The sequence below is a fragment of the Pseudorasbora parva genome, chromosome 3, assembly GCF_024679245.1.
Source record: "Pseudorasbora parva isolate DD20220531a chromosome 3, ASM2467924v1, whole genome shotgun sequence".
In the NCBI taxonomy this organism is placed as follows: domain Eukaryota; kingdom Metazoa; phylum Chordata; class Actinopteri; order Cypriniformes; family Gobionidae; genus Pseudorasbora; species Pseudorasbora parva.
This window is the reverse complement of record NC_090174.1, coordinates 11,612,810-11,638,083: the sequence shown is the minus strand read 5'-3', so window position 1 is coordinate 11,638,083 and position 25,274 is coordinate 11,612,810. Positions and strand designations below refer to the sequence as shown.

At 38.1% G+C, this 25,274-nt stretch overlaps 1 protein-coding gene across 8 annotated transcripts in view; it reads right to left on the bottom strand.

Annotated features, from left to right (window-relative positions):
- The window catches only part of arhgef12b (Rho guanine nucleotide exchange factor (GEF) 12b), a 119,009-nt gene that overhangs the window by 20,029 nt on the left and 73,706 nt on the right, over positions 1 to 25,274 (bottom strand). For 7 of the 8 annotated variants that reach the window (XM_067437812.1, XM_067437809.1, XM_067437806.1 and 4 more), the window contains 17 exons: positions 21,691 to 21,810; positions 19,330 to 19,458; positions 19,116 to 19,241; positions 18,947 to 19,039; positions 17,231 to 17,341; positions 16,951 to 17,043; positions 16,818 to 16,860; positions 15,713 to 15,845; positions 15,464 to 15,601; positions 10,522 to 10,554; positions 9,261 to 9,369; positions 9,111 to 9,171; positions 7,506 to 7,712; positions 4,600 to 4,744; positions 3,259 to 3,294; positions 1,421 to 1,575; positions 24 to 170 (listed from right to left, as the gene is read on the bottom strand). In XM_067437812.1, coding sequence (XP_067293913.1) covers positions 24 to 170; positions 1,421 to 1,575; positions 3,259 to 3,294; positions 4,600 to 4,744; positions 7,506 to 7,712; positions 9,111 to 9,171; positions 9,261 to 9,369; positions 10,522 to 10,554; positions 15,464 to 15,601; positions 15,713 to 15,845; positions 16,818 to 16,860; positions 16,951 to 17,043; positions 17,231 to 17,341; positions 18,947 to 19,039; positions 19,116 to 19,241; positions 19,330 to 19,458; positions 21,691 to 21,810 — 1,879 coding nt within the window. The remainder of the gene's footprint in view (positions 1 to 23; positions 171 to 1,420; positions 1,576 to 3,258; positions 3,295 to 4,599; positions 4,745 to 7,505; positions 7,713 to 9,110; positions 9,172 to 9,260; positions 9,370 to 10,521; positions 10,555 to 15,463; positions 15,602 to 15,712; positions 15,846 to 16,817; positions 16,861 to 16,950; positions 17,044 to 17,230; positions 17,342 to 18,946; positions 19,040 to 19,115; positions 19,242 to 19,329; positions 19,459 to 21,690; positions 21,811 to 25,274) is intronic. The other variant, XM_067437807.1, reaches the window with a different exon arrangement.

The window sequence follows — 25,274 nt, the reverse complement described above, 5'->3', positions numbered from 1 at the left end:
GTCAATGAAGTTGTGAGATTTACTGTGCAGCTGAACGATCTCCTCAAGGTTGCTGAAGATGCTTTTGATGTCTGCAGGAGGCAGGATGGTGTCTCTGATCAGCGGTTGGTAAAACAAGTTCTCAAGAACCTTCATCATTCGAACGTGTGCTCTCTCAGTGTAGAACAACTCTGTGAAAGCAATGACATGGAGGAGAGAAGCGGTTACACAGGATGGTTTGCACTGGTACATTGCTCCTGAGCAAGAGAACAAGCTTCTAAAACTCAATGTATGCGTATACACTGTTAGCAGCAATCAGAGTACTTTTTCTGGGATAATGTAGGGAATTCATTCTCTGAGTGCCCATTCACACCAAGTGCAAATAGTCCGCGTTGTTGGCAAAAGCTATTTACACTAACTCCGCCCGCCTTGTCTGATTGAGCCAGACAAAATTACAACAGTGGTGTCGAGAGTAAAGCATGTGGCGTTAGCTTTTCCCATAGTTTATTTTAAACAAAAAGATAATAACATATTTGAAAAGTTGAAATTAAGTGCCTAATGGCTATGTAATAGTGAGAATAAAAGTGTTTATCAGGTAGGGCTAGGGACAAATTATGGACAGGGACAAATAATAATTATGATTATATTTTTAATAAATATAATCATATACTGTACACAGAATCTGTTATTATAAGTATAAATAACATCTAACTACTATTTACTAATTCACTTAAACACAAAATAAATAGCATTTATCACATCACAATTAGGTGCTACCATACATTTTTAGTTGATCTAAAAAATTATTAATGACATTATTGGGAACCTAATGTTGTTCCAAAACCGTATACTTTTATTCATATTCCGAACATAAATGAAGATCTTTTAGATGAAATCTGAGAGCTTTTGGTCCTTTCGATAAAAGACAAAAATAAATCTGTTGTTCATCATTTAAAGCGATCGCGTCACTTCTGAAAATTTGAACTAAACCACTCAATTCACATGGATTATTTTTACGATCTTCATAAACTTTTTTAAGTGGTAGTTCTGTACCTGTAAATGGAGAGTACAGAAATCTCTCACAATTAAATAAAAAATGATCTTCCTTTGCGTTCTGAAGATGAGCAAAAGTCTTACAAGTCATTTTTGGGCGAACTCTCTCTTTCAGAATGATAGAAACATTAACGTCTAATAACGAATAGAGTTTCAATCAAAGATAAATTGTAATAATAACATGAAACTAAAGTCAAGAGATTAATGTAGCACAACAGAAGGTGACTTACGTCTTGAACTGTCTAAAAATGTATCTGATAGTTAATAAAGAACAAAGTGTTCATTGTTCGACCATATCATATAGCTTGATTTCTATTTATGAAAAGTAATTAAAAATTAGAAGAAAAAGGACCCCAAATCTGCTTATACAGTAAACCACGTCACTCACCGTTGATGACTTCCTGTCTCTTGATTTCCTGAGGGGTAAGTGTGGACAGGACGTCTCGGCTCACCAGCGTCTGCCAGTTAGAAGGCTCTAGTTCCACCTCAGCACACTGATCATCTTCACTCTGCACTTCTCCAGAGCCCAGCGGCTCCATCCTGCTGTACAAACACGATGAGACAACATGATCATCAAATGCCCACCTAGTCAGTTCAATTAATAAACCTTTACCAAATTAAAGCTGCAGGTCGTGAGCTTTGAAACCGAGTTGTGCATCGGCACATATAACATAAATAAGAATGTTCACCAGAAAATGTAATTTGAACAAGTAACATTTCTGCCACTTTTGGGAACAAAACATTACAATAAATTACAGTACCAACGGTAATTTAATCAACTATTGCTCATATAACATCAAAAATTATTATTATTCTTTGTTCTCAAATTGGTAATGTTAACAACATCAGCATCGTGTGACTACATGCATTTAGTGTTTATTAGCATTACCTGTAGATTTAAATTTCTGTAGAGTCTAATCTTTTGCTTTTGACTACGGTTGAATCTCCAGTTGTCACTGATGATGTAATTTGGTAGCCTAGAAATCTAGACGCAACCTAGCGGCAACAAATCTAATCTGCCGCGAGTATCGTCTAGCAACTCTCAATACACTTCTGAGCTGTAAAAGACTAACTCTGATCAGGCCAATCACATCGTGTATAGAGTCGATTGGCAGGGCGGGCTTAACATAATGACGGCCGAGTTGCGTAAACACAGTAGTAAACACAGCTTGTAGTAAACACAGAAACTGGCAAACGGCGGTCTTTCCAATCAGCTTTGACCGTGACTCTGGAAGCCTTGGAGTAAAGCTTTTCTCTGAGAAAAGAACGGCACTGAAGTCATTCTTAAGAAGGGAAGATGTGTTCTGAGTTTTGCTGACCGGATACGGCGAAAGCTTAATCTGTTAGCAAGCTCTGCTTCACCTTCATTGCTTTGGTTGGTTGTAGCGCTATCCAATTGCATGCGTTTTTTCCAAAATCCTGTTGTCTGCTTTTAATGGATTCACTGTTTTATGGTTTATTGGCAATTTATTCATCAAAAAATTGAATCAATCTTTTAAATCAAATGAAAATATAAAACTTTCTTGCATTTTTCCCGTTGTAATATTTTTTTACTAAATGAAATTTTTTGAAGCTGGTATGAAACAGGGCTTGGGCCGAGAGCCTGTGCCATTTTACATTGCTGTTTATTATGCTTATATGCCACAGTTGGCTGCTGCCAATCCTTTTGTTTTTTTCGTGCTTATTTCATGATTAATGTTATGTTTGACGTTCACCTTCTTCCCTGAACTGGAACTTTGTTACAGTTACGTTTGATCATTTAAATTCACTTTTTTTTCACTTATGAAATAGACACAAGTGCTTAATTACTACCCATACAAAATTCTGATACCACCGGTGCATTTTGTATTTTACCTTTGTGTCCTGTTTCAAAGACCAGGTTAAGATAGCCCTAGACTACATTAAATTTTTGAGCTATTTTGACTGAAAGTAACTTGCACTGATATTATCCTAAATTAAATCAGCTCTACTGTTCTGTCTCAAGATGCACAGAAGTATTCTTTTTTCTAAGGAACGTTTATAAATTACTTCAATGTCTTAGATTAAGGCAGGAATAGGCCTTGGTTAAATTAAGCCCTGTCTGTGAAACCGGACTATTATATATGTGAATAATAGTCAATTTATTGCCCATATTGGTCATGATATTGTTGTTAATGGCCAAGAGATGATATCAGCATCGAACACTGAAACACCCACTGGTCGACCACGACAGCCAAGAGCACTCACCTCCGGTCAGGCCTTGGGGTGCCGGTGTCCAGCGTCCTGTGAGGTAAATCACATTACAATTATCCTTCAGTAGTAACAATCCCAACATCCCAAAAGCCACATGTTGCCAGCATTCCCCCTCTCTTCTCAAGAGCCCCAGTCATGAGGCACAAGCTTAATTCTCTGTCTGTCCCAATAAGAGCATTTACAGAGGAGAGCACCACAGAGCAGCGCTTTGTTTCAAACGTTGCATGTGCATCGTCACAACAGAGACATAAGGAACAAAAATAGCTGTGAGGCCTGTATTGTGGCTACTGAGACAGCCGAGAATGCTTTTACTCTAAACAGCCTGATTATGAGACAACGGCTGTTCAACTTTTAATGCAAATTCTATGCAAATTAATGTTCTGGAGTGATCATTCTGTCAAGCACAGGGCTGTTATATTCGCTATTATTCAAAAGTTTGCGGACAGTAAGATGTTTTTGAAGTCTCTTGCATCCACCAAGGCTACATTTATTTGATCAAAAATCAACAGTCATTTCATAACAATTGTATTACAATTATTCTGTTTTAATACATTTTAAAAGGTAATGTATTACTGTGTTTTTTTAGCATCATTACAGTCTTCAGTGTCACATGATCCCTCATAAATCATTCTAATATGATGATTTGATGCTCAATAAACATTTTTTGTTATTATGTGATGAAAACAGTTGCGCTGCTTAATATTATTGTGGAAACATTGATTTAAAAAAAAATATTTTTTTGCTGAATAGAAAGTTCAAAATAATAGCATTTATTTAAAATATAAATCTTTTGTAACATTATAAATGTATTTACAGACACTTTTAAACAATTTAATGTGTCCTTGTAGCCCGGGAAAACCCAGACAACTTCCGGCAAATTTAGATCTGCTCTACAAGTAACTCAGTTACTGCTGAGAATGGTCTGGTTTTAACCAGGCTAGTGTCCTTGCTGAATATAATAATTTCTAATTAATATTATAATATTAATAATATAATAACTTCCTGACCCAAGGTTTTGAATGGTAGTGTTTTTCAGAATCAAACCAGTTTTAGTTTTTAAAATCATATAAAACTAGGAAAACATATTTAAATATGGTTTTATCTGAATAAATCAGATTTTTAAAAACAGCCAGTATGAAATGTCAGATTTGTCCTCTTTCAGGATGCAAATTATATTCAGTGTCCCATTGAGGAGGACACATTTTAACTGATGAGTAAATACATTATACTGACTGAGCAAATTGAACACAGATGAGACTTGATAAATTTAAATTGTGTGCTGTTTGAAAAACTAATTTTATTCAAATAAGTCTGGATGGTGATCTCTTGACTTACTTGTCAGTCTCGCCTTCCTCCTCCTGTAGATGCTCCAGTGTACAGGGGCTGAAGTCAAAGTGAGTGTTTGGAGAGGAGGAATCCTGCGAATCTCCTGGGATGGAACCCTCTCCAAGTCTGGCCAGTGCAGAAGAGGGAAGTCCACCTAATCCACATTCAGAGAGATGTACAATGTGTCAGAAAAAGAAAACTTCTTGAAATCAGTGCTAAACCAACTTTAGAGGTTCTACTAATTTAAGTAACTTTGCAACTCTGTCAATTACCAGTCAATTGAGAATTAGAAGACTGTTTGTGTGATATCTGTGCGCTCAATTCCGATTTATTCCTCAGATTTTTTTGTATAGTTGTACATTGTTGTTTTAAATGTAGAAGCCATCAAATGAATGCGCAATATATAAAAAAAGATGAGAATGTGAATAAAGTGTGCACAGTGTTTCACTTGTATACAGAGCTGTCACTGTAATACTTGTAAGCTCTGACACATCACTGTCCTTCACCTACTACGCAACTATCTTGATAACGTCGGGAATTTAAAATCTTTGAATCCATGAGCACAGAATTGTGAAGAATGTAGCTCTAGAATAACGTAACAGTCGCATTAATTCAGTTATGACTGCCCAAACTGAGGTTGCATTGCAAAACATCTGACCTCATTCAGATTTAGTACAACATATGGAAAAGGCACAAATCGGAATTGAAAAGATCAGATTTGAAGGGGTGATGAATTGGGAAATGAAGTTTTACTTGAGCCGTTGATATATAAAAGGTCACGGAAATATAAGAATATCCTGTATGTTTCGGAGCTGAAAACTTCTTTGTTAGTAAAAGAAAAGCTTTTATAGACACCAGGCCCTGCAAACGAGGCTCTCAAATCAATGACGTAATAGAACGGGGAAAATGCCGCCTCTACAGATAAATGTGTGCGTCTGCTTCTGTAGTCCCTCCCATCAACTTGTGGAGCTAAACGAGCAATAAACATGACAAAGATAGCAAGATAATCGTTTGTAATTAAGACCCAGGTCGACACTGGATTTCCAGACATATTGAGATTAAAACACAATGATGTGCCTTCTACATTGGATCTGACAGGAATGGTGCAACACTTATGTGAGAAACACATGTTTTTATATGTGATAGTATTGCATTTTTACAGATCGTATTAATTATGTGTACGTGTCTAACAGAACATACCTTAGCACACTGTCACAGGCTGGAGAATCCTTTATTTGTTGGTTCATTGCAATTCAGGATCAGAATTGATCAGATCGGACATGTAATGTTCTAGCCAGGGGGCTTGCAAAGTCCAACTGACAAGGGAGCTGAAGCTCATTAAATATGCTAATCTTATCCAATCCTAACAGTGGGCGATTAATTCAAGACTACACTGCGGCACGCCCATCAAAACCGAGTGTTTCTTGAGAGAGCGTCAAAACCAGTGTAGATGTAAAAACAATGTAAAAACCATAGGAACGTCATAAATTGACCTCAGCCAACAGTATACATTTTTTTTAAAGCCAGTTCATGATATTTTTAACGTGGTTTGTACTGTTCACACAGTCATGATAAAAACAGATCAGTGACATGAGCAAAAAAAAAAAAAATCCAATATGGGCCACATTTATCTGCAGTCTGAACCAATGTTCCCTCTAATTTCTATTCTTGCCGAGCAAAATGTGTCTCTATTAGGCGGAACTTTTTGGTCACCTGAGCAAACACATTCTTTTTACCACACCGGCCATTTCTATTTAATTTAACCCTTCATGTAACTTTGTGATATATTAAATATATTTTTTAATAAAAAGAAGTTAATTCAGAAGTCAAATTAAGCACATTTTTAATTTGACTGATTTTTTTTTTTTTTTTTTTTTTTTTTTACAATGCTGTTGAATGTAAAAATCTTCTTTACTAAGAAAAGCTATTAAAAATCTCCCCCAAAATTCTTTATAATATTATAATAAAATATATGAAAAAAAAGCTGTTTATTGCTTATGAATTTCCAGTATTTTCTATACCAGGTTTTTTTTAATGACAAGGATCCCTAAACAATCCCCTTATGAGATCAATTTCTTTATTAGACTTACAATATAAAATAATTATAACAGCCTATAATATAATTTAAACTAACATAGGCTATTATATCAGTTTAAATGATATATATCTAATAGCTAAGTATGTTCAAGGGAAGATGTGAACTCTTTTATAGTTATCTAAACATTTCTGAAACACAAACTACACACGTCTACTTAAACTGACGTGTGTTACTGCTGTGTTTTGAGTTTGCACACTACACTAGTGGTGGGTGTAACTGTCTGTTTTGTTATCGTGCTTTGCCCATCATCTGTTATTTTCACTATTAATCAAGCCACTCTTCTTTAAAACATGATGAGGTTTTATTTTATGTCTTGGCGTTTCACATTGCCTCTCATATTGAGCTATTTGGACCGCAAACATGACTCACTGCTGCTCACACGTGAAATAATTCTACAAAACACTATAGCGATACTAACTAGTGGTTGAACAAAGCACTGCAACTATTTCTCATTTAAAGTAAAATCAAATGGATGCTGCTGCCATCTGCACAGAATTTATTTCTTTTTTAGAGTGCTTAGTTTACAGGGAACATTGGTCTGAATGTCTCTTTGTAACTTGATGTCAACCCGAACCCTAACACAATCATAACCCAAAATGTTCACTGAAACATGACAAACTCCCAATGACTATCTCCATCTAAATTTTATAATGGTTAATCTGGTTAATCTACATTGGGGGGCTTTTCTCAGCCAATACTCTCAATTACATGATCAGCTTAAAACATATCATGTAACTAACATAATTCAAACCATCTTTGATACAAATCGCCTTTGTCAAAGACACTCGACAGCAATGATTTGAGAAGCCTCTCTCACCAGTTTCAGACTCTCGGCTGATGCCGTCTGTGCCCTGTGATGCTGGAGCACTGTGAGGAGGTGACGTGACCTGGGCGGCGGAGCCATCTGAGCCCTCACTGGACTGACTGCCCCGTACGGGAAGAGACGACCCATCTGCCTGATCTCCAGTGCCCAAAGGCAGCTGAGGCTTTGTCAGACGCTGCCTCGGCTCTAGAGCCTTGCTGACTGCAGGGCGAGAGACAGAGAGAGAGAGAGAGAGACAGAGAGAGAGAGAGAGAGAGAGAGAGAGAGAGGAGAGAGAGAGAGAGAGAGAGAGAGAGAGAGAGAGAGAGAGAGAGAGAGAGAGAGAGAGAGAGAGAGAGAGAGAGAGAGAGAGAGAGACTGAACAAAATCAGTGTCGGGGCTCGACAATAAGGACAGTTGACAGAATTGTCTTAAGGGGATGTGAAAATATATATAATTCAGTGAAGAATATGCAGTCTTTTTACATTTGACCTTATTTAATTTCTGTAGTATTTCTTACCTGAATATTACTGTTAGTCCTACCTGAAAAACTTAAATCGCTGTTCCATTTGTAAATTCTATTAGTAAAGTATTTCTATTGCTTGTTTATTTGTCCGACTTTACTTGTCTTTAATAATGTTTAAACTTTATAATGGTTGTGCTGGTAGTTTTTGCTATGCCACTGAAAATGGAATTGAGAATTGTGAAATTTCACAGGCCTCTAAGGGCGCTGTTTACACCTGGTCACTTCATGGGTTTTTACTGATCGGATAGATATCTGATTTGTTAAAACGGTATACTTGGCCACATAAAATTGTCTCTGCAAAATGAACATAAATCCGATCTTCATTTCCCGTGCTATATGCAAAGCAACTATGAGCTGCATTTTATTCATCATCAGTGGCATCAGCATTGGTAAGATCCCTTAGTCTCACTACTTTTAATGAAAATGATTGTGTTATGAGCACCTGTAATTTACTTTTAGTTTCATTTGCAGCAGATTGTGCGTTGGCTTGCTCAAGAGAGGTGATGTGGGTGATAGTAGAGCTGTCATATCTGACTATAAAATCATATAACAAGCTCTCACACGTTAATTTTTTACATTTTGGGAAGAGTACAATTTTCATGTGTGGTTTCAACAACCAGCTGCATTTACGCTTGTCCACTTTTGTTTGGAATGCGTCTCAGATCACCTCCTGAAGTGGTCTGGGTGATCAGATTAAAATTCATCTCGAAAATTTATAGCAGTAAAAAAAAATCCTGTCTTAAATGGTGTCTCTTCGAGTCTCTTTCAAATAGGTGGTTGGCTTTAAAAAATGGTCAAATAGGGAAGTTGAATAAACCCAAAATCACATTACAAGGAACTAAATTTTGCCACAAAGAAAAAATTCACCATAACAGAAACAAAACAAAGACGAGCATGTTTTCTGAGAAATGACAATAGACTTTTTCCTTTTCATTTTTATACTATGAGGGATAATTTGGTTACATTTATAATTATTTATTATAACACATGTATAATATGGGGGGCCTGCAAATAATTGTGGACCTTTGAGTCAAATTTCAAAAAAGGTTGAGAACCAATGGTGTAACCATTCATTAAATTAACCATCAACTTACGAGATGAAGCATCAATCTTGCTCGGCCGTCTCTGAGGAAAGACATTAGGAAAGCGGGTTTTCTGTTTAGGGAGTAAAGAGAGACTGGTTTAGTTTCTTTGGTTTCATAGAGTCATTTGAAGATTAAGTGATATTTGTTGAGAGTTCGTACCTTTATCTTAGGAAAAATATTCATTAGCTTGGGCTTGTGCCCAAGTGACTCCTTCCCTTTTACACCGAGCTGCTTCATATATGACAGTATGACAAATTGCATGGTGGTACTGCGAGAGAGAATGACAGAATGCAAGAAATTTAAATGGTTAGTTCACCCAAAAATTAAAATTGTCTCATCATTTACTCACCCTCATGTCGCTCCAAACCCATCTGAGAATGAAATCTGAGATATTTCTGTCCATCCAACTAAAGCCTAAATTCAATCAGATTATCATATAAAGTGATTGTGTCTCTGAATATTTGGACAAAACCACTCAATTCATATGGATTTGTTTTATGATCTCATTACGAGCTTTTTAAAGCGTCAAAGTGGTAGTTGCGTAGCTGTCAATGGAGGGACAGTGATGCTACAAATCATTAAAAATATCTTCATTCATTTGTGTTTTGAAGACGAACAGAAGTCTTACGGGTTTTGAACAACATGAGGGTGAGTAAATGAGGACAGATTTTTATTTCATTTTTGGGTTAACTAATACTTAGAATACTATTGCATTCATGTTGCGTTATTATATCTGTATAAATACCCAGGTGTTGATCATTCAGCCAAAACGTACAAGCTAATCAAGCTTTTGACTTAAACGCTGTAGTTTAAAACCAACTCAATCCCAGCAGGGGGAGCTAGAGCTCGGTACAGTCCATGTTGAAATACTTTACAGAGCGCAGAAAATTATTCTGACAGCTAGGACCCCAGCCGAAGAACTTACAAGGCTGTTCTCACAAACACTTACAAGCCAAACAGATGACTTGTACAATGCGCAACTGCAGTCAGTGCCAGAGCAGAAATAGCTCTCACAAGCTCCTGTCAGAGGCTTCATAGGGCTCCAGTCTCTTGAATGCCATCTGGGCGGACACGCAACGCCTCAGTCCCTGCTGCTGCCACCCATATGGGCTCCTGTCCGATCATATGTTGCTACTACACACCACTCACAAAACTGCAGCTAAAACTGGTGGGAAGGAAACTAGAGCGCTACTGTGATTTGTAGCTGGTTTTGCCTTTAAAAGCGTATTAATACTTGAAGTTGTCAGTTTACTGCTTTATGAAATAATGTAAAACTGTACTGTTTTACTAAATACTCATACTTTTAGTGCAACATTGAATTTAGATTCCATCTACGAGGCTGGACAGTGTCTCAGGGGTTAATTTGGAGTGATTTAATATGTCGTTCATGGAAGAGAGAGGACATGAGAATTCCCCTTACCACTTATCTTCCTCTGTGGCCTGTGACGTCAATCTGAAACGAAACATAAGTTGAAATTTATTGAAGTGTGAGAGAGAACTCTCAGTGAGTTTTACTTCTCATTTGAATGGTGTCATGTATAAAAAGTATTTACCCATTTTGGTTTAAATCTAAAGATATTGAAAGAAAGTGAAAAAGACATGTGAAGACCAAGTATGGTAACCCATACTCGGAATTTGTCCACTGCATTTAACCCATTTAAGTTAGTGCACACACATTAGAGGTAGCGAGTAGTGAACACACACACACACACACACTGCAAACTGTGTACACAAGGGCACCTCAGTCATTTCCTGCCGGTACTGAGAATCAAACCTGCAACCTTCGGGTTACTAGACAATTCTGGGTAACTCGCAATTGCAGATTTATATGACAATCATGTAAGCTCACAATTGCGAAGTCAGAATAGTGAGATAAAAAGTCGCAATTACCTTTTCTTTCCTGTTTCTGAATCTCAAACCGTTAGGCTACAACTGCAGTGTATTTAAACAATTAGTTTAATTTTAATGCTATTCTATAACTCCAGGTTTAATCTTAGTCCGTCTTTGGGTCAAATGTGATCCAATCAATCAATCAATCAATCAATCAATCCATCAATCAATCAATCAACTTTGTTTATATAGCTCTTTTACAATTATGATTATTTCAAAGCAGCTTCACAGTGTTAAACAGGACAATATTGCAACAAAATTTGATTTGGCTGTACAGTCATTTTGGAGAAAACGATGTTATCAGCTTATTTTAATGTATCATATAGCAACAATGTTGGCAGATCAGTATTATAGTTTATAGAATTAAATAACACCTAATAAATTAATGTTATTTATATATTTAGTTGAATTACTTAGATTATAATTTTAGTGTCCCCAACTGAGCAAGCAAAGCCATGGGCATCCATGTGTAAATATTGACTAACTATAAATTTGCCATTCACGAACCCTTCTTAAAATAATGTACAATTCCAAGAATTTGGGGAAAATTACATCACTATTCATTTAGGAAGTGTAACTCAAATAAGATAAATAAATGTTTGTTTATATATATATATATCAGTCAGCAACAATTTTAAAACGTCAACCCAGTTTCAATGATTTTGTAAACAATGGCAAAACCTAATATTATAATTAATGTATCTTTTTGTGTCAAGTCCCTTGATGTGTCAAGACCTTTTACAGAGTCAACTATCTGACGAAAGACAGTTCTCCTTAGTTTATATATTGACCCGTTACAAAAGAAAAAAATATTAACCAAGCACAAAATGGCTAACCACTAAGTTTTTAATCGTCTTACCCACAACTTACTGGTCAGGAAATTAGCACAATTTGCAACTTATGCACTAGTTAGTTTTAGCAGGATATGGGAATTTTGATTTAGAGTTATATGGAGTGATTAATCACAATGAAACACGAGTTCTGATCTGTACCGACAGTGAAAGCATGGAGGTGTGTCATTGTGTGGAGCCTTATTAGCTGCTGTTATTGGTGAGCTACTTCACTGTGAAAAGTCCTTTAATGCATTGGAGAACAGGAGAATATTACAGAATGGCTTACTTTCCACAATTTAATGATGAATGATCGGATGTTATTTTAAGATTTTTTTTGCAAACTGCAAAAAACAACCACGAAGTGGTTTGAGAACAAGTCCACCAGACTTATGTTTGGCCTGGTCAGAGTCATGAACACTAAAGTGTATATTTGGTCTTGCATTAAACTCATTTCAACTGGTAGATATTTTTCTACTACTCATGAACTGAAGCCATTAAGAGGAACACCACTGACCACTGACTTCTTCCTGTAAAACGCTTTCTGCAAGTTTACCCACACAGCTTAAACATTTAAAGAAAACAAAGGGGAAGTCTATTCTGTGCAAAGTTACTTTATCTACAATAAGTGTGTAATTCTTGCTAATTTTCTGACCAGTGATTTGTGATTAAATATATATATTTGTAATTAATTTGTGATTAAAATGGTTAAGACCATTAAAAGACTCATATACAGTCAAACCAAAAATAATTTAGACACCAGATATAATTTTTTACTAGTGGGTGCAGGTAACTATAGTTCATTTATGTAAGTGAGAATAGCAAAATAAAGTAAACGGTGACATATTATACCCAAACAAATTCTTCATACAGTGGACTACCAGTAATTGATAAAAATTTGGGACCAAAATGATTCAGACACTTTGACCTGTCCATTTTTTACTTAAAGCTGCACTATGCAATTTTTCTTTTCTGTCTAGAGGACACCTATTCAAAACAAAAGTGTAGTTTAATGACGCCAAGTTTGAGTGCAGAATCTTGGGACATGTGGTCTTCACCTTACAGCCGGTGGAAAAGAATCAGGATAGGACTCATGTTCATGAATGTGATTATTAACGTTACTGTAGTATGAAGCCCAGCAGGACAGAGTGTTGAGGAGCTGAGCAAGGCCGCTGTTGAGCAACACAGAGCTCAAGAGCAGTGGGACTTATGACGGGATTACTATTATGACGGGACACAGTTGCCTGCACCATTTCTGCTTTTCCGGTCATGAGTATGAGGTAACACAGCTCTGTTTATCATAAGCCCCATTTCCACCAAAATTACCCAGAACAATTTGTACCAGGAACTTTTTTACAGGAACTTTTCTCCCCCCCAGACCTGCAACTGTCTGCGTTTCGACCGCGATCTAAAGTTCCGAGAAGATTAGGCAAATTAGTCCGGTGATGTAGGACTGCGCGCGACTGCTCCTCCAAGTCAGTGACGGACAGTAACGTTAATCATTTTTGTGTGTACCGATTGAAAGATTTAGTGGACTGTTTACATGAGACGTTATCTAAACCGATCTGGTGTTTACATGTGATGACTTTCAATCGCAATCATTTTGTCACATGCAGTTTGTCTGCCGCATCAAAAATGTCAACGCTGTTTTCTCCAGCAGCTGGAGTGTGTTAACTGTAGCCATAGCAACTCTTAACAGCCACCAGGACTAATACAGTATTATATAATAAGCTATTTATTTGTTGTAAAGTGTAATAATCATCTCAGAAAATTCTTCTGTCAGGCGCAGTTAAAGTTAAAACTGCCTGGGGCAATATACGCGGTGTCATTACTCCAACATTATCTTCATAACTTACGAAATAAAACCCCTCAGAAAATTTCACCCCTCAGAAAAATTAACTTTCCTCTCTTGTCAACATTAGCGCGGCGCGCTGTCACGGCATGTAAGGACGCACACTTAAAAGTAATCGGTCAGGTCGTTTACATGGTGAAAAAAAATTATAACAAGTATGGAAGAGATTCAAGCTGGGCTGCTTTTGCTGGTTATGTATAGGTTTACTAAGAGGTAATTAACAACGACAGAAAAGATTCAGCAGCATATTCAGAAAGCTTGCAAAGCTAGATTTAAAATGACAATGCATATTATTATCAGCTATTACGGACATTGCACGTGAGATGGCTGAGACGAACGCGCGCCATCAGACAGAGAGCAAGACTGATATTTACTGAACGTAGACCGAACCTCGCAAAGGACTTTTAAAAATGCCGGTTGAAATAAAGTGCTGCGTGAGATAAACCAATCAGCATGTTCAGCGCCCAAGTCCCGCCCTCGAAAGTTCCTGAACTTTGAAAAAGTACTACCTCGCGAGCAGGGCCGTTTGGAGGGGGAAATATTTACCCGAACTTCATTTAGACCCTGGTTCCTGCGGTCTAAACACACCGAGTACCACCCAAAGTTCCTGGTTCCTGGGTAAAGTTCCTGTGGTGGAAACGGGGCTATATAAGGCCCTTCTAGAGACAAGTGTTGCAAATTAGCCTTTGGCTATATACACTGTAATACAGACATCAGATTGTTTAGTTTATAAACAATAATGATCTATGTTGGTGGTATCTGTCCCTATCAAATAAATTATTAAATAAATAAAATTAGATACATTTAAGTGTGTTTAAAATGATGTTATGACATTACTCTGTGTGTTCGCTCAACGGCTGCTGTCATTCAGTCATTTCGAGGGTAACGCAGATAAGATGCAATAGATAGGCCACTTCCTCAGACGTCCCAGCTCCTTTGTTCAAATATCAACTTTCTCAAAATTTACAAAAAGTTGGAAACATTTGGGATATTGTAATAACTCAACTAAACAAAATATATAACACTGGCCTAATAATTTTTGCTGCAAAAATACCACATAGTGCACCTTTAAGTGTTTTTTTCTTTAATTGCTAATGCGATCTTTTACACCACAGACTGAACTATCAAAGTTATCTGACAATATCAAGAAGTTCTGACTTATTATATTTTATTACCATTTTCTAAACTATAGCAAATAAAGTATGATAATGTGAGAAAATGCTGAACGTGTCATAATACATTTTTGGTTTGACTGTAATATATAAATAAATAAGAGGAAGAGCTGTTTTAGAATAAGCAAATATGCTGAATTGAAGGTCATCAGCATAACAGTGGTAGCTGAGAATGACAGCTGATTATATGAACATGGGGTAACAAATAAATATTGAAAAGAAGAGGACTAAGAACAAAGCCTTATGGGAAACCCCATAAGTGAGAGGAGTAGTGGAAGATTTAGTCATGGACAACAATGAATTGACAAGTCTCGTGAGATATAAGCTATGAAAGAGCAGTACCCAAGACGCCTGCAGCTGAAAGATGAGAAATAAGTACAATATTTATTAAATAGGAGATATCATTATATACTATAGGTATATGTATATACAGGTTTTTTTAATATTATTTACTGATAAAGCTATTTGACAGTACAATATACTTTAGGTAACTTGTTAATAATGCTAAACATCTTAAGGATTCTGCAATGGGGTATATAAACTTATGAGAAAAGTGTAAATGAAAGTGATCTGTAGTGTGTATCCCATACATATGTCAGCCCGGACATGTGCACTTACAGTACATCCTCTATCTTAGAGATGATGTGTTCTGCACAGGATCGCTCTTTTTCCGGAGCCACACGGTCTCTCATTCTCTCTGTGTCCAGACGGGCTAACTCCGCTTCAGCCAGCGTCAGACCCATACTGCGCTTTTGCCTGAAACAAAAAATTACTACATGAGAGAGAACATACTGGAGAAGGTTTCCACTGACACTTGCGTAACATTGGAGTCGTAGAGTGTGTGTGGATTAGATGTGTGCATCTCACCTGAAGTCTTCTAGGTTCTTCTGGATGTCAGGTAGAAGTGTGTCCTGCAGCTGCTGCACGTACTGTCGGTGGACATCCTCCGAGATGGGCTCCGGCCTCTTCCGTTCTGCATTAATTGAGTGTGCAGTCCGCTCTGCATTCACATAAACACATAAATAAAAGTCATGCAAAGTCACACGATAATGTAGTTGAGATGAGATGGGTCTTTTAAAAGAATAAAGATGCACAATATATCAGCATCATATTAGTAATTAGCTTCTCATTTTAAGATTTAAATTGCGTTCATCATCTAGTACTAACCTATGCAAAAATAGTATGCATATATATGTATATTATTTATACATTCACTTTATTTTTGTTCACTTTTATTCAATTTTGTTAAAAAGGATAAGATCTAACGGTAACATTTTACAATAATGGCCTTATTTGTTAACATTAATGAATGTACTGACTAACAATGAACAATACATTTGTTACGGTATGTATTAATCTTTTTTAATGTTAGTTAAAAAATCCAGCTGTTCATTGTTTGTTCATGTTAGTTCACAGTGCATTAACTAATGTTAACAAATACAACTTGATTTGAATATTCTATTAGTAAATGTTGAAATTAACATGAACTAAGATGAATAAATGCTGTTCAAGTATTGTTCATTCTTAGTTCATGTTACTTGAACTTATATTAACCAATGAAAGCTTATTATAAAGTGTTATCGATATAATATTGGTCATTTATAGATTATGAGTCATAACAGGGATATAATAATTGACTTATCAGTATCAAGCTGAACATCAATACATCCCTATGAAAGAGGAATTTATTGGTAACATCCTAGATTCATAACAGACATCAACATAACATCTGAATTAGTAATGCCCCACTTAGTCAGACAGACCCCATGTTTAATATGATTTATCCTAGTATGAAATATTACTGGATCAACATTCTTGGTCCTGAAACATTTCTATAAAACTCAATGAGATTTTAAGTTAAAGGTCGTTGTTTGGGGTTTGCTCAACAAGCCTATCGTTTCATAACTAGCCTTTCCATGAATGTTAAAAAAGGTGATTCAACAAATTTGAGTTTTTAGAGGTTTGAACTTACCCAGGTCAGTGATGATGGATTCAGGTACTGTTACTTTCAAGCTCTGTTTAAAAACAAAATACAACTCTTAGTCACAGATCACATAATCTATGACAAGCTAAACAATCTGAGACGGTCATAAGCTGTCCCTCACAGCTGTTTTATCTATGAAGAAGGTATCCATGAGGATTCGTCGCGTCTCTTTGGTGCTGCTCTGTTTGTAAAGTTCAGCATAGAGGTAGCACAGCTGCGGAGTGAGAAGGGAGATGAGATGCGCTTTAGTAATGTGACTCATCTAATCTGAGACCAAACCATAAGCATGTAAGAGAGATTCATGAAACATGGAAAGCTCTTTATAAACATTTTGTGTTAGATCCCTGGAAATTCCAGGTTTGTGTAAGAGGTTTGTGGGTAAGAGGGGTGATTGATCTCACCAGCGGCGCAGGGTCAAACTGAGAGACCACATGATGGATAAAAGCTGCCAGGTGAGCAGGCCGAGATTTCAGGAGGTCTATGTTCTGAAAACAGCTACACTGGCCATTCATCTAGAGACAAAGAGAGTTATTTATGTTACGAGCACAAATTTTATATTATTCAACTTTATATTATTGTGAATGTAATTATGTAAAAGTTATTTGCTTCCAAAATCTAGTGAGCTTCCTCATCACCAAATGTCTATATAGGCCATTACCTTCTAAGGCAACATCCATCCTAAAAGGAAACTTCATAGACTATCTAAGGGCCTCAATAGACTTAAAATGAAATTAAAGAACTTATTTTTACCCCTGAATGAATTAACAAGTTAGTTTGCCCATATAATCTAAAAATATTTAGGTCAAGCTTATTTGGCTTGCTGTCTACTGATGAGGGGCTCAATGAAGCAGCTTCAACTTGAGCTGTGCTATACCCCCACAATGACTAAATGATTATGTAGCGCAAGGTACCTAAGGTTAAAGATGGAGTTTGGGGAGGTGGTGGGATGCTGAAACATCTGAGACTGAGGAGAGGTAAACAGCTTTTTATAAGCTCTGGCTGTTGATTCAAAGATTAGAAGGGCTCACTCCTTCCTAAATTACGTTTTAAACTTCACAAAGAGGAAATAACTATGGTGTGCGTATATCGGGGGCTTTATTTAGGTAGCTCACTAGTGTTTGGAGGAAAGCCTACGAGTTCAAAAATACAAGCAGCAGAAACAGGGCCTAAAATCAACACTTGTCAAGCGCAAAATGAGAGCAAAAATTGGCGAGAATAGGATTTGCCAGGTAACGGTAACTTTTTTATGAATTCTAAAAATGTGTCAACGTGAACAAACATGAAGACGCTTCAGATAGTTGACAGGCCAGCGCTGCATTGTCATGAAAGTTTACACCTGGACAAGAAGAAGACGTGAAAGGGACTTTAACTCCACTGAGTGGAAAGTTTTGTGCGCACACATCTGAAGTGCTCGCCCAAAAAGCCGCGTCAGACAGCATGCAAATACTAAACTGAGCTCTCTTTAATGCCTTCTTGCAATTGAGTGGACAAAATGACACAAAATTGTCCAAAAATAGCGAGTATCATAGTCAGCATAGCAGGTTATGTCAGTTAAGGTATACAGTATCAGTATATAGATACTTGCATTCACTCTTAAAGTGACAGCAGCCATAATATTCATGCTGATGTCTGTTTTTAATGTTAATCAAACAACAAACGATGAAGAAAAAAATCCTCACTCACTGTTCTTGACAAAATAACTGGATGTTTAATTTATACACTGAAGACCATGCAGTGTTATTTTACATTTGCTTACTTTATTAAATTTCTATACCTGGAAACTGCTGTTAGACCTACTGGAAAACCTGAAAAAGCATTGTTTATTTCATTTGTATCTTTGTTATATCGTATTTATTTGTGCTTTTGCTTTTAGTTTGATTATTTGTTCTTATTTTAATACTGATTGTTTACTTTTCTTTAATAACGTTTTATATTTGTATCAGTTAGGCTAGTAATCTTAGCTGTCACATCAAAATTGGTATAGAGAATTGTGAATTTTCACTGGTATCTAAAATTTTCATTCTGAAATGTTCATGGGTATTGGCAGATGTGACAAAAGGGTAGTTTTAGGCCCTGGGCAGAAATAAACATATAGACCAAGCCATGGTCACCCCTACCTGTTCCTGCTCTGTGTCAAAGTCTTCATCCTCAGCACCAATGATGTGTGCAACCGGACGAGAGAAGGGGCTCCCCATACTCGACTGAGAATCCTAAATGAGAAACGCACAATTTTTGAACAGCTCTGAGAAACCACAAATGAATCCTTGAGGTTAAGTGGTCACTCACAAGTTCAGGTGTGTCTTCAGCATCTGGTGAAGGACAGGAGTTGAGGCTGTCTCTGGGTGTAATCTTTGGGCTGTGGCAGGGGGTCTCTCTTTGGCATGGGCTCTCTGGGAAAGGGCTAGGAGTGACCTATATGGAGCAATTGAAAGCAAATGTTAATTATATAGAGGAAACATAGATCTGCATTCAAGAAATGTGGAAGGTGAGGTGTACTGACAGGGGTTGTGGTGTTATTGGTCCACAGTGGCTCTGTTCCAGCATCACCCTGCCAGGAAGGGGGTCGATCCAAATCTCCCCCTGCATCCTCCTGATCTCCTTCACCTGGCCTTGGCGATATGGAGCCATCCTACAACATACATAAACTCTCATTATGATTCTAACATCATGACTCATTGTTTGAACGTGAAGTGTAATTTCCACACCCCTAGTGGTATTGAATTTGTCTGGCTATCACCAGACCAAGCTCAATTTTTTAAGATTGAACATTGGTCTGGGGAATTTGCTCTGTATTTTACCTGCACAAGAGGTGTAATCAATGGGCATAGTATACGTAATTGGATACTCCTTCAACCAATCAGACCACAAGAGGCATGATCAATGGGTTCAAAATGACTGTATAAACACTGTAAAAGACTGTAACTGAAGCCCACAGAGGCAGGTTTCATGTAAAAAGTTATTGTAATATTGTGTGTAACATCTCAGAATAGTTTTACATTCAGATCTCAAGAACAATAAGTAAAACAAGCAGGAAAATTACTATATGTTTGTAAACACTGGGATTTAACTTGGTCTCAGCAATCTTGCGGAAATCATAAACACATAGCATGTCACAAAACATGACAAAATGTTTCTTTTCCAATTTAATCAGAGTTGTCGCCACGCAACAAGACAGGATTATATTCATTATAGTTATGTATATATACAATATAGTTATGCTCTTTATACAATACAGATAATTTCAAAGCAGCTTTACAACAATAAACAGGAAAATAATTATTCTATTTTTAAATGGTTTCTGTGGTCATGTTATTAACTAGCTTTGAGGTAATATTAAAAAGGTTTTTTATTTTATTTTATTATGTACTTTTCAAGTACTCTGAGACAACAGTGTACTTGCAAAGAGAGACTTCGCCCACATGCTCTCGCATCTTGTAGCTGTGTCGCATCTGGCGTGGATAGACAAATTGCTTGTCGCTGTAATCTGTTTAGGGCTAGACTACATCAGTTATTTCAGCATCATTGAATATATACTATGTTTATATAGACTGGTTAAACCCAGCCTGATCTGCCGGCGATTTGATTTCGCCCGGCAACTCAGTCTGGAGACCTGTAGATTAATTACTACTGCTTCTGTTACACTTTAGCTGGAACCAATCACAAACTGGCTTATCCACCTGCCATGCAATGGGTGGGTTTAACACGATGTCAGATAGAGGAGCGATGGGTCGTTGCCTGTTGATCAGGCCTCTTGTGGTCTGATTGGTTGATGGACTATCCAATTGTGTACAGAGTTATTTGAATAATGCTTGTTGATCACGGCCCTTGTGCAGTAGAATATTCAGAGCAGACTCCCCAGACTAATGTTCAATCTTAAATTGAGCTTGGTCTGGTAATAGCTAGACAAATGTTTATACTGATATACTAGTTTTTGTTAACATTTTGATTTACATAAAATTTTTGTTAAAGTTTGTCATTTTGTTGGATGTTTTTATTTTTTTTTTAAATTTAAATATAGTTAAAAATAAAGTTTTAGTTTATTTAGTTATTTTACTACTTTACTTAAAGTCACAATGAAACCAAAATTGGCTATTCTTATTTGATTTATTTTTTTACAACTACTGCATAATTTTTTTTTTATAAATTATTTATTTGTGCACATCATTATTTCTTTTTAAATTCATGTACCCTCATAATCTTTAATTAAAATAAAAGAGGGACTTCCCATCCCTCTTGCAGCTACATCTCTTCTCTTGTCTGATGACACATTTTTTGGCGCAAAGGCGAGACAACCTGTCACTCACGTGACATCACAGCAATAGCAAAACACAATGATCAAATGATCCAATCAATTTCCATTGGACAAAATCAAGCCACGTCCTACATTTTTCTTGTTTAAGAAGACTTTCACTTAGATATGCGTCCCAATAGGGAAGAAAAGACTCACAACTTCTGTTTCATGCAGACTTTAAACTAAACAAAAATGAATTAAACAGAAGTGCTAATACTTGAGAAATATGCTACTTGATGTCACCCATTCCACATTTTACTGATTTCACACTGAAAATTTCACATGACTTATATACACATTTAAAAAAATGATTGTGTGAATCTCATGAAGAAAAGCCTTGGATATATTTTAGATTTGTTTTGAAATAAAGATAATGAAGCCCTAAATTGTAATTATTTAACTTAATTAATTAATGCAAATCTATAACAGACAATTATTTTTAATATTAAATTAACATTTTGTTTAGCACAGTAATGCATTTTTTAAGGGTTTAGAATCGATAATTCCTCTGAAGCAGAGGAACTGCGTGTCTGTGTGTGTGTGTGAGTGTGTATGCATATGAGTCTGTACCTGTCCAGTCCCAGTGGGCTTGCTGAGCTGCTCCTGGGGCTGTGGAATGTGCTTCTTGGCATCCTGGTTTTCCTTCAGTAGTTTAGGTGTAGGGTTCCTGCTGTACTCCTCCGTCATGGCCTGCAATTTATCAAACATCACAGGGGCTCTGATCACTCACGTCTCTTGTTGTAGAGGATGTGAGATTGAAGAGACTCTGTTACAACATCACGTGGTTGATGCATGTAGAATTATGTGTATGAGCTCAATGACAGTGTTAACCACACATGAGTCAGTCTGTAATAATAGCTCCAGTTCTGCAAATTAAGGCAATTCTTTCCCATGGTTCAAAACCAAATGTTTATTACATATAGCACACGTGCAGGTATAAAAATAATAACAGGTTGCAGTAGTCAAGCAACTCTATGGTGGCAGCAGCACTGCAAAAAGTCTTAATCAACAATACACTCTTTTATAATAAAATAATAGTTCTTGAAAAAACTAAATAATTAATTAAATAAAAAATTATACAAATAAATACATTTTAATATCCCAATCTCAATAATCAATATACATTATCGTTGAAAAGTTTAAGATTTTTGTTTACACTTTAGATCGATAGTCCACTTTAGACATTGTAACATTTATGCTAAATATTATTACAATATTATCATTATTAAAATAACTTTTTCTAACATATTTTAAAGTGTAAATTATTTCTGTGATGGCAAAGATTTGGTGCTCAAGAAACATTTCTTATAATTATTGATGTTGAATACAGTTGGGCAATTTATGATTTCTGTGCAAGTAGTGATATATATTTTTTAGGATTCTTTGATGAATATAGGGCTGGTACCCGTTTCAAGGGAACTCAAGCTGCGTCACTGCTGCGGGAACGCCTCTGCATGATTGCGTCCTGAAGCACGTATGTAACCAGCCAATGAGATGACCAAACGTCATAGGCGGGTGACGTCATCGACCCGGAAACTATAGAGGACCCGTGAACACAATCAGGAACTAGCTTCTGTGCCTTCAGTAGCGCTCTGTGTAACCATTGTCTGTCAGTTCGGTGTTTTTGTCTTGTAAAAAGAGTTTCACACAAAAAAACAATATACTTACTGTAAACACATTTAAGTTAACTATGGCGAGCGAACAATCACTGCATGAGAACTTTCATAAGTGTGTTCATCCCTGCCCACGCTACATCACGGGTGGGGATACACACAGCATGTGTGTTGTTTGCCTGGGAGCGCAGCACGCTCAGGCAGCCCTCGAGGGGGCTGCTTGCGAGCACTGTGAGCATTTACCATTAAGAACGCTGCGCTCCCGCCGGGTGCTCTTTGAGGAGGGCGATTCGGCTTGCGTTCCCCGCGGCTCTGGTCCCGCTGCTGCCGAGGCACAGCGGCGGCTGCAGTCGTGGGGTTCGCAATTAGATATGGCAGTGGTGTTAGAGACGGGCTCTGCCTTATCTCTGCCTTTACCTGCCAGATCCATTCCCTCTACTCAGGGTTTGGAAGCACGCGCTGCGGTTTCTTCCGCCCAGAGTGAGGCATCGATGCTGCAATTATACAGCTCCGAGGAGGTGGATATTGTCAGTATCGACGCAAGTGGAAACGAGGAGTCGCCACTTCGTTCCCCTGCTAGTGAGGAGCTAGTGGATATGTTGGGCGGAGCAGTGGCCGGGCTCAGTCTGGACTGGTCACAAGAAAGAGATCAGGGATGCCCATCTGTTAGAAGCAGATTAGATGAGCGTTTCCTTCCTGCGCACTCTGCTCAACCACCACGTCGGGGTTAGCCATTTTTTCCCGACATCCACACTGAGGTGTCGAGGTCGTGGAATCACCCGGTCTCATCCAGGATTTTCAGCCCACAAACATCGACCTATAGCAATATAGTTTGGCTGAAAAGACATGGATATGGGTCGATGCCGAGGGTGGAGGAGACGCTTGCGAGCCATCTCTCTCCCAAATCGGCATCATCCATCAAAGCCCCGACATTGCCCACCAAGCCATTAAGAGCTACATCGGCTTTGGTGGGCAAAGCGTACTCGGCAGCAGGTCAGGTTGCAGCATGCTTGCACACTATGGCTATAGTGCAGGCATACCAAGCTGACCTGCTAAAAGATCTGGGGGAAAGGGAGGAGATCGGAGCTGATGTCATTAGAGAGCTCCGGTCTTCAGCCGATCTTGCTCTCCGGGCCACCAAGGAGATGGCCAGATCTGTTGGCCGTTCTATGGCAGCCCTGGTGGCCACGGAGAGGCACTTGTGGCTGAACCTCACTGATATCAAGGAGAAAGATAAGAGCTTTCTGCTGGATGCACCACTGTCTCCTGATGGTCTGTTGGGTGACGCCGTCACTACGGTCACCGACAGATTTCAGGAGGCCAAGAAGCAGTCTACGGCGCTCCAGCAGTTTCTCCCTCATAAACCCCAGGCTTCTGCTGCTGCTGGGTGGGAGCAGCAAAAACCGAGTACGAGCTCCTCACACAGAGCACAACAAAAACAAAGCGTCTTCGAAGGGTAACGCGGATCTGAGGACCTTCATTATCTCTAAGAAGGCTGCGTCGAAAAGGTCCTGGCGCCATGGGAGTCAGGATCGTGAGGATGGTCCCCTCCGGTGGCAGGCGGTGTTCACCTCAGCATACGGTGCCCGCCTCCCTTCGGTGCCATCACAGGGTCGATCTGCTAACCCCGCCGCAATGCTGGGGCGCAGAGAGCCCTCGCGAGTCATTCAAGGATGGCTTGCGCCCTCCCACGAGGGTCTTATTACAGTTGGGCCAGTCGCTCCCTGACGGTTCGCCGCTTCAGGGCGCTGCGCTCGCTGTGCAGAGTACATCAGAGGCCAGTCTCGAAAGGCTGGTACCCTTAGTAGATTTTTTGGCAGAGTGGGAGAATCTTCCAAATGTATCTCGTTGGGTCCTGCGTATTATAAGAAAGGGGTATTCCATCCAGTTCAGGTGTCATCCACCCAGTTTCAACGGGGTTCTGCCCACAGTGGTGGGCCCCGAGCAGGCTCTGGTTATGTCTCTAGAAGTACAGACTCTTTTGCAAAAGGGGGCTATAGAAAGAGTTCCTCCTCCCAGTAGGGAGTCAGGGTTTTACAGCCAGTACTTCATTGTGCCAAAGAATGATGGAGGGCTGCGGCCCATTTTAGATCTGCGCGTTCTGAATCGAGCGGTAGCGAAACTCAGTTTCAAGATGCTTACACTCAAACAGATCATGTCACAGATCAGGTCCAAGGACTGGTTTGTCACGATCAGTGATGCCAGTAACGCGTTACATAGTAACGCGTTACTCTAATCTGACTACTTTTTTCCAGTAACGAGTAATCTAACGCGTTACTATTTCCAAACCAGTAATCAGATTAAAGTTACTTATCCAAGTCACTGTGAGTTACTATTTTAGTCATTTTCCTTAGTAAAAACCGACAGCTTATCAAAATTCTCAGCCCAAGGGCTGGAGCCGTGTTTTTTATTTATTTATTTTACTTTTTACATTGTTGCAGCCATTAAAATAGTTCAGTTTTGTTTTTAATGTCAAAGTAGTTATTTTTCGTTTCGTTTTTTTATTATCCTAATTTAGAAAAATGTTCAGAGTAATTTTTT